This window comes from Acyrthosiphon pisum, chromosome X (assembly GCF_005508785.2).
Source record: "Acyrthosiphon pisum isolate AL4f chromosome X, pea_aphid_22Mar2018_4r6ur, whole genome shotgun sequence".
NCBI lineage: Eukaryota > Metazoa > Arthropoda > Insecta > Hemiptera > Aphididae > Acyrthosiphon > Acyrthosiphon pisum.
In genome coordinates, this window is record NC_042493.1 from 4,494,578 (window position 1) to 4,504,793 (window position 10,216).

At 27.0% G+C, this 10,216-nt stretch overlaps 2 protein-coding genes across 2 annotated transcripts; both read right to left on the reverse strand.

Annotated features, from left to right (window-relative positions):
* Position 1: 1 nt before the first annotated feature.
* On the reverse strand, positions 2-946 carry LOC103308998 (EF-hand calcium-binding domain-containing protein 1-like; the record flags this gene model as incomplete). Its single annotated transcript, XM_016803309.2, has 1 exon — positions 2-946. A coding segment is annotated over exon 1 (840 nt), but the record flags the coding sequence as incomplete, so codon positions are not given.
* A 5,747-nt stretch (positions 947-6,693) lies between these two features.
* LOC103308997 lies at positions 6,694-8,046 on the reverse strand. The gene has a single exon (XM_008183428.1). It carries the CDS (start codon positions 8,044-8,046, stop codon positions 6,694-6,696), a length of 1,353 nt encoding a protein of 450 aa, XP_008181650.1.
* Positions 8,047-10,216: the final 2,170 nt, after the last annotated feature.

The following is a 10,216-nucleotide window of genomic DNA, read 5'->3' on the forward strand; positions in this document are numbered from 1 at the left end:
ATTCATTCTTTTTAGCTCCAAGGCTCATGTCGTGGTTAACCACCAAACAAGTAGAATTGCTGGATAAAGACGTACTACTAGAGATGTTCTCGAATTGGCTAATTGTCGATTTCAGCATGGTCATTTTGGCAATACTATCCCTGTTGTTTCGAGTTATTGATGCAGCTGTAGTTTCTATATTATTGACATATGGTCGATCCGTAAATAACCGCATAAATGTCTTTTTTTTAGAACAATCCGGAAGGATTTGCCCCAAGAACTGCAACCAAGCGACATTTTCGTGCACAGCTTTACGGTAATCTTCTAGTGAAATTCTATTATCACGATCCTTGTCCACCTCGGTCATAACGAAATCTACGAAACTCTGATCGTACTCTTCCATATCGACTAATTTACACATTTTCATGCTGTTCCTTTTGGCCATCAGTAATACGTCCTCTTTTTTAATGTATTTCGGCGACCTGATCATCTCCGTGTAGACTTCAAAGCAAAAGTTAATCAAGTAGGGTAGAGTTCCTTTTAACAACATCGACAATACCTTGACGAACTCGGGCCCAGTCATGTATTCCTTGTTCGTTTCGGAACAAAGTAGATATATTTTATCTACGGCATCTACGTTACTCACTCCTAAAAAAACGTCCATGAACTGTATGAAATTTAACTTATCCATAGGTATAGTGTTGTCTTTTGTCAGCACGTAATGCATCTGTAGCAATCGGAGCACTTCTATTTTATTGAAATGTGTCGTACGGGAGAGCTCCGTTCCGACGTTTGAATATCTATGTTGCAAACGAATGTCCACAGTCGCCGATAAACACTTATTTATCGGAGTATACGGCATTTTGATTTAATTTGAAACTATGTAATATTTGTAAACCTCTCAGTAGTTTAAATGGTATTTCAAAATTAAAATATGAATGCGTTTTTATTTTTTACTGACAACCAGTGAAATACGCTATTTTATATTAATATTTATTTCCATGAGAACCAACGCTTTTTAATACCTACTATTAAAATATATTATTTTTTTGATATTTTTATATCTATATGACTATATTATTAAATATCGAATAGATTACAGCGGTTTCCAACCCATGGGCCGCGAGCAGTGCGGTACTGGACTTTCAACAATTTAATATTAAATATTATATATTATACTTAAAATAATGTTATTATAACCTAATAATATTTATGGTTATATAATTATATTCAATCACTATTAACTACACTACTGCAGTATACAATTAGTGTAGGTATACAATTAACGTTATTTAACGTTTGAATGTAGATACCTATATAGTTTTATCTCATGTAGTTCATTTATTATTAATTGGTTCCTTTTATTTGTCATTTTTATCGTATTTTATCGTGCACGGTGTGAAGCAAGAGAAAAAGATTCGTGGATTATACATTCATGTAGTCAGACTTTAAAATTGTTTTTTTAAACCACATACCATTAGTGCCGTTCTAGATAAATTTTCGGCAAGACTATACAGACATCGCTAAAATTGCACTGAGAAACTTGATGGGCTTTTCGACAACTTATCTGTGTGAAGTGTCAGCGTGCGTTTTGCCTTTTTCTACTTAATTTTTTTTTTAAATAAACGTTGAAATAAACTGAATGTTGAGAGTGATTTAAGGCTAAAACTATCCAGTTAGTTTCGTAGTTTTCTCGTGGAGGACATACAACATACAACATGTGAGTTAAATTGCCTAAATTTTACTCCTTAATACATGATTGGCACTACATCCTTAATTTTGTGAAAATTAAAGTGGTACAAAAGAAGCGACTGATAAGCGCAAAGCTTGAGCTATAAATCTTCGTATGGATAAAAAACATTAAAAAATGTAATAGTTTATTCCAATCATTTTAAAAGCTGATGACAAATGTTCAGTAACAACAGGTAATATATAATACAGATCTGTATTTTTTTCAAATAATACCGCTCTGCACTGATGAATTATCAAATCAAAAATGTCATTAAAATACACCTAAAAAGAACCAATAAGAAACCTTACGTCTAGTTGAAAAATAAGAATTTATTATGACTTAATTAATAATATAAGAACAATTATGAATATTTTTTAGAACTTAATTATAATTTTGACGCTCTAGCAAAATTACATAATCTACCAAAATTAAATAGAAATTAAATTCTTCATGGATGTAGGCTATGTAGCACACTTCCACGAGAACCTGCATTGACAGCCAAAATCTTAAAGTATGAACTGTTAAGTGTTAATAGTCAAATAGTAAATAGTAAGTGTATATTATACAAAATTGTTTTGTCTTATATGCATTCATACAGCGTGTCAAAACAACCCATATAAGCTGACTTAATAATTATTATTAAGAGTGAATTACATCCATATCGAGGAACTAATATTTAGATTTTCACATTCCTATTTATTTTATTTTGTCCCTTTATGGCGGGGGTTAGTAAATGTCATAATTGGGTAGCTTCTTTCTTTACAATTTATATATTTTTCCCAATACTATTTATTATGTCAAGTATGGTATTATAGAGTAAATATTTTGTCTTAAAACTTAATATTACAAAATATAGGTAAAGGGAATAGGTACCTAGTTGGCTAGTTATTGTGTGATGAATATTGTCTTTGCTGTATATTGTATATATTATACAGTGTTGGGGAAATTACTTATTTTTGGCGAATTTACGTGATATTTCCGTATTTTGTCAAGATTTGAACTTTAAATGCTTATAAAAAAAATGTGACTAAGGATTTTTAATATTTTTCAAATGTCATTGTAACAATTTAGTAGGAGTGTTGTATTAAATTTTCATCCTTTTTTACCCAATAAATAAAGTTTTATTGACATTCATAGAAATAAAAACTAATAAAATTGGAAAATGAAAATGTCCCAAAACAATTCAAAACAAATCAAAATATTTTGTAATTTTATTAAATGCGAATATAAACTACCAGTGAACATGTCATGAATATATAATTATTACATGTATATTTGTTTTAAAGTTGCACCAAAAACCAATATCGATTTTGTCAAAAACCGTTTTTGTGTAAAAATTCCCGTTTTCCCTTAATTTTTATGTTATTTTTTCCAGTGCGTTTGAAAACTATTAAGAATTTTAAAATTTAACCTCCCAAATGCACTAACTAGATTCACTTCCTATCGAACAAGATACTGTTGAAGAAAATCGAAGCAGTTTTACTGCCCCGACCAATGATGACAGACACAAAACAATTTTTAAAAAACACACATCATTGTAAAAATAAAAAGTGGAGTTATCCAACAGTGTAAGTATTTTTGAATATTAACATTATATTTTAAAAATTATAATTTACTTTTATATCTTTTTTGTATATTTGTATAATTGTTTTTAGAATAAGTCAATTAATGTAGGTATACAATATTGTGCATTCTTGTTCTTATGTTTTAAATAAATTACTAAAAGATATTTTTAAATTACTTTTCTGTAAAAAGTATAAATAAAAAAAAAATTCTTATCATCAACGTATAAATTAAACATTTGCTATTGTTTATCGAATATTGTTCTGAAATTCTTACTACAGTAATTTATATTCAAAAATATTAAACTTATAATATCTCATATAGCTATTAATAGCTATATAAGCTAGATTAACCAGCATCCTTCAGTTATATTTCTGCTCTGAGATCTTCTCTAAATTAGATTCTCTCTGTAATGCTGTTGCTAGACTGTTTTAAAAAAACTTATTCTAATTTTTCAAGTATACAGAACCTTGAGAGATAAAAGTGTCACAATTTTTTTTATTCTAACTTAAATTGTGCTTGTTGCATAAGTGCATCATTTCATGATCCTCACGTTCGGAATAGTGCCCATAACATTTTTGTCAATAAAGTCTGTATTCTTTAGTAATTTCTCTAGGTATGTTCCCTTCTAATTATAAAAAAAATGTGTAGTTAAACCATTTTATAAACCAAGTGATTTTAGTGGAATTATTGTCCATCTTTGACCATACCTAAATATTTGATATATGTATAAAAAGTAAAATAGAATATAGCAGTTTTTATATAACAATTTCTTTTCAAAAAATCAATATTGATTTTTAAATGGTACCTAAGTCATCTAATGATGCATTATTTTTATTTTTTAGTATACCAATTTACAATTAGATTGTAACTTCAAAGTTCTAGGGAAGATTTTAGGTGTAAAAAAACATATTTTGATAGAGTAAACCATAAAATACTATTAAGAAACATTATTTCATTGGTTTAAGGGTCAAAGTTTATGATATTATAAAACCCTACTTAACCTAAGCTTCTGAGTTATAGAAAGACATTTGTGATCTGTTGAAATACCCCTTTGCCTCATTTGCAGAATGTGCTATTGTGTTCTAGCCATGACAAATTATGTAGGTATCATCACAGTTGTACTAGTTTTGCGCAGTACATACGCATCTTCTTCACCTCCGGCCTAATCGTAGTTCTCCATTTCTCATTGGTTGATTTTTTTCAATGTTATATAATTAAAGAGCGGAGGATGCGTATCAAAATGCTGTGATAATACCTACATAATTTGTCATGGTCCTAGCTATATAGTTTTTTTTAATGTTTTAATTTAACTAATTATAGTTTTTTTACACCTTACTTTTCTAATCTTGCAACTAAATTAAAAACTTGAGTAAAAATAATTTTAGAGCATAATTTAAATTTAAATTACACTTTAATATATTTTTATTATTAGATAATATGCATTATTTACCTATTTTCAGGAGTTTGTCATACATGTTTAGATAGCGGAAGGCCAACTTTTTATCATACTGTAGCAAATCCATAAAATAACAAATATAGATGTTCCATAAAAGAAAAAAAATGTTCATTATTTAAACTTTAAAATAATTATTATATGGGAATATTTCTTAACTTTCTTAAACTCCAACTACTAAAACGTTTTCTTACGGTTATTTTTAATTTAAATAGTTTTTAAATAAGTGAAAAACTTTAAAAAGTCTCAGAGCTCTTAAATTATATTTGTGTAACAATATAGATTTTATGATTTTTTTCTTTTTATGAGAATTTTAAATTTTTTTTTGACTACTATAGGTTTGGTTAGGTAAATCCTATTTGATTGAAAACAATTTAAATGAGTATTGCATGCCAAATTATATGTTATCCTATTAGACGCGAATGTGGTATAGTGTAGTCATAGGATTAAAGGATAAGATAAATGAATATATTAATATGCCAACAATTTATTTTTGTTATAATTATTATAAAAATATTTATAATTTTGATTTCATTAAAAGTGAATAGTTTATTTTATGTAACTTTTCAATTTAATAAATGATAATGAATCGTAATAATGTAATATTATGATGCTTGGTAAAAATAAGGTTACAAGTTCAACAGTCGATTTTGTCATAATGTATTTTATGTTCAAATTTATTGATATTATTTAGATTTCTAATCAATAAATATTTAACAGTAAGAAATTAAAATGTATTATTTCGATATAAATTATAAACATTAATAAGTTCTAATTGAAATTATGAATATCCTTTTTAATCAAAATTATTTAAATAGTAGGTACAGTATTGTATGTTTTTTCTCTTGTTGTTTAATTAATGCTAAGTTAGAGACAAATTTGCTTAATGTCATGAATTACTCACTTTATCACGTTATGTTACTTTTTCAAAAAGTAGGGCATTGCAAATAATGTTACTTTTGCAGTTCACATTTTTGCAATATTGGATATTCACTTGATTTTTCATGTAGTGATTTTCTTATTTTTAATATTTGAGTCGCTATTCAACTATTGTCTGAAAGTGGTCTTTAGTTTCAAGGTTGAAACAAAAATATATTGTTTCAATCAAATTATTTTGGATTTTTTCATATTTATGATGGTCTTGAAGTTTGTTTTGTGTAAATTCATAGGATTATAGGATAAGATAAATGAATATCATAATATGCCAACAATTTGTTTTTGTTATAATTATTATTTTGATTTCATTATAAGCGAGTAGTTTATTTTATGTAACATTTCAAGTTAATAAATGATAATGAATTGTAATATTATAACACTTGGTAAAAATAAAGTTACAAGTTCAACAGTCGATTTTGACATAGTGTATTTTATGTTCAAATAATTATAAAAATTAATGAGTACAAAGTTTATTTATGAATATCCTTTTTAATCAAAATTATTTAAATAGTAGGTACAGTACATAGTACTAACAATTCCAATGTATTCAATATTTAATAGACTCATTGAGAAGAGACTACTTCTTCAAGCAAGTACATATATTATTAAATAATAATACAAATTAAAACATAGTATACCTAATGGATTAAAAAAGAGAGATCAAAATATGTAATACTTACACAATAGTAATATTCAGTCTTCAAATTATTATTATTATTTTTTTTTTTTTTTGGTTATTTCAGACTTGTCACAAATATTTTTACAACAATTTGAGCATAAACATCACTAGAACTGTTATTCTTGTTGTTTAGTTTATCTGGTTTCTTAGCTTTTAGATATTTTACTCTTATTATTTTTACAAATAGGTTTTTTTAGCATTATTTTTTGTTTCATCTTCCATTTCTAATTTTTCAGGCGTATTAAATATTGTACTCTTCTCTTTTATTCTACTTCCTATATTATAGCTTATTATGATTTAGTTCAAATAATAGTTTCCTTTTTTATAACCAACTTAAAAGTTTCTGGACTAGCAAAAGTCTAAATCAGAAATTGGAAGAGCTAAACTTCCTTCTGTTTTCAAATGAGGAATAATGTCAATATTTGCTGGTTCTTCAGTAACGCTATTTGTTGGCTCTCTAATTACATAATTTGTTGGTTTTTCTTCAACATTATCTATTAACATATTGTCAATATCTTCAAAAATTGCTGGCGTAAAGGTACTTTTAGTAAATGCATCTCGATTTAAAGGCCAAATCCCTGACATAGAGAATCCGTTAATAATATTTTGAGGTGTAGCAGCACTAACTAATGCACTCGTACTAGATGACACTAAAGTCAAATCACATATTCTTAATTTTATTTCTGGATTATTTTCAATCCAGGCCGATATATTTTGGTTCAAAAATTTAATAAATGGTCTATACACGGATCTGTTCAATGGCTGGAGTTTTTGAAAACAGTGAGGTGGCAATGATAATAATAAAATGCCTGCTTCCCTGCAAAAATCAATCACTGGCAAACATAAGTGAGATTCATGATTGTCAAGTAAAATAAGAACTTTTTTATGAACTGAAGGTCTGACATATTTGATAAATTTCTTCAAAATCTTCAAGAACTCAACGTCTTGCATAGAGTTTATATTATTGGCAGCCTTAGAAAATATATGCATGGGAGGAATAAGGTTGCCAGCTGCATTTATAGCTAAGCACATGGTAACTGTACTATCTTTGCCACTTATGATCGCTTTATTATGTTTATAACCTCGAGATGCTACTATTTTTCCTGTTTTTTGGACAAATGTAACCCTTATTTCATCCATGTTGTAAATATCATGTGCTTGAAATTTGTACTTCGATAAAATTGACTCATATCTATCCATAAAATGTTTTAGATTTTCTGGGTTGAATTTAATAGCCCTTGATATACCAGTCGCTTTTGGGAGACTAATGAACAGTGATGGGTTTCTTTTTAAAAAGCTTGTAATCCAATCAGGACCGGCTTCCTTATTTCGTTTCCAACTGTTTGGTACTGTTAAATCAAATTTGACTGAAAATTCATAAGCTAGTTTTCGAATATTTTTATAATTTAAACCAAAATACATATCTGCGGAAAATTTAACGTAATCGGCAAGTTGTTTTTCTTGAAAGTCGTCAAATATTGTATTAAATGATCCGTAACCGAATACTGGTAGACAACTACCTGTTTCCCTATGGAGTTTAATTTTTTTTATGTATCTGTTTAAACTAACATGGCAAATATTAAATTTTGTAGCTGCAGATCGTTGCGACATATGATTTTCCAAACATAGTAGTGCTGCTTTTTGCATAGTGCTGTCTGATGTGGTACCTCTATTTGTGGTTCTCGCACGATTACGGGGCATCTTGTTAGCTATTGTAAGAGAACAAATTAATAAATGTAATTCAATATATCAACAAATTATAATATTACACAATATGTAATAGGTATGATCTCTAACAATATTGATCCCATACATTTTTATTCTAAAAATGATAAACTTACTTGATAACTTATTTTTTGTCGATGAATAATATTCTCATGAAATAAGCTAACATAATATAAACATTTGAGAGTAAAATAAAATTATGAGAAAAATATTCATCCGTCAGTCGTCAATATCAGTTTGTATTGTTATATTGTACTTATCTATGGTTTTTTCTAGGTACGTATTAACCATGACTAAATAAACTGGCATGATCACTAAAAAACCAATTTTTCCTATCACTGCGCACTTTCCCCAGACATGGAAAAAACAGTATAATTCCTATATAATTGTAATGTGAAGAACATTTTTTTCTATGATATTAGTGTTTCTTCCAAGTCTGGGGAAGTATAATATATTTATAAAATATGCGTGCAGTAATCTAGCGATCATGCCTGTTTATTTAGTCATGGTTAATACGTAAATTGTAAATTTTTATACATCTTAAAATACTTATAACTCGCGTTAAAATTAAAATATAATAAAAATCATATGAGGTTGTCTAGATAATAATCTTACCTTTAGATTTTATAAGAGGTCAATTCGCTCTAATTTTTAAACTAACGGAGCTACACGTATTCTGCTGAGCGTAAAATGTGCTATGTTACGCGCTTGTAAGACGGAGACAACACATGCGGGTATCACGTCCTCTTAACTATATTAAGATTTAAGATATTATATCTTAATTCACCAGACAGTAAATAAAAACGGTTTATGTCACTAGAAAAAAAACAGTTAATATCACTTTCATGGATGAAAAATATAATATCAATTTAGGTTGGAATAAACAACAAATAACATTTATCACTGGCCGCCGAATTTAAAAATATTTAAATTTTCAATATATTATTATCATTATTGTTCTATGTTATTATAATATAAAAAATACAAATACAATTTTACAACTGAGCAAGGCCGTATCTGAGGGTGGTCCAGGGGGTTTGGATCCCCCCGAAATTTTTTCAATATGTCTTATTTTTAACCAAATATCGAAACATAAATTCAACAAAATTACAATATACATATTTTGGACATTCTACACCCTACAAGTCAACTTCTTGAACTTAAATAAACAATCTTACATATAACAATTCATTATTTGAATAATTAACAATGGAAATAAAACATTACACGTTGTTCCTTATGTTCAATGTCCTTAAAATTGAAATATTTATCTCGTATGAACATTGCTGAAGTTATATTGTGAAATTCAAAACAAATTACTACCTATTTTACCGATATAATGCATATTTAATATACACATAAAATTAGTACTAATGACTGAATTGTTGTATCCAAGCAGATTTATTTTATTTTATTTTTAGGTACATACTGTGATCTATATTTATTTGGTATTATCATATAGATAGAATCAGAAATTTTTTTTTAAACTTAATTTGAGTTTTATATTGTACCAAATTATTGTGTATTATTTTATAACCATATTAAGATATTAATTGTGTAAATTGCGATATTGTTAATCTCTAGCATTCAACAACAAAAAACTTTTTTATTTCTAACAATAAGTAATAACTAATTAAATTACATTTAACTATTAATATAATTGATATACCTTTATACAAATATAATGATTTATAATATGTTTAATTATGTAAATCACGTAGTCAATCTCTATTGATGAATATATAATAATATAATATTTGATATTATTAATATTTAATATATAGTTTAAGTTTAAACAGTACTTTATGATATCCAACTATGACTATATTATCTTAGTTAGTTAACTGTTGAACACTATTGGTTAATTCAATAATAATTTTCTTCACACACCACATTTACTAAAGTTTAATTTATATTTTTACACTAACCATGATGAACATCTCAAAAAAGTAATTATATTTTGGTATATAATAAATAATAATGTATATTACATTTAATATTTTATAAGATTTTTGCATAACAGCTGTAAAATAAAACGGCATTTATATAAGTTTTTTAATTTTATAATGTATTAAACAATGCATATTTAGCACAAAACACTTTACATACATATTAGTCACTAAACATTATAAAAGTAATGAACACA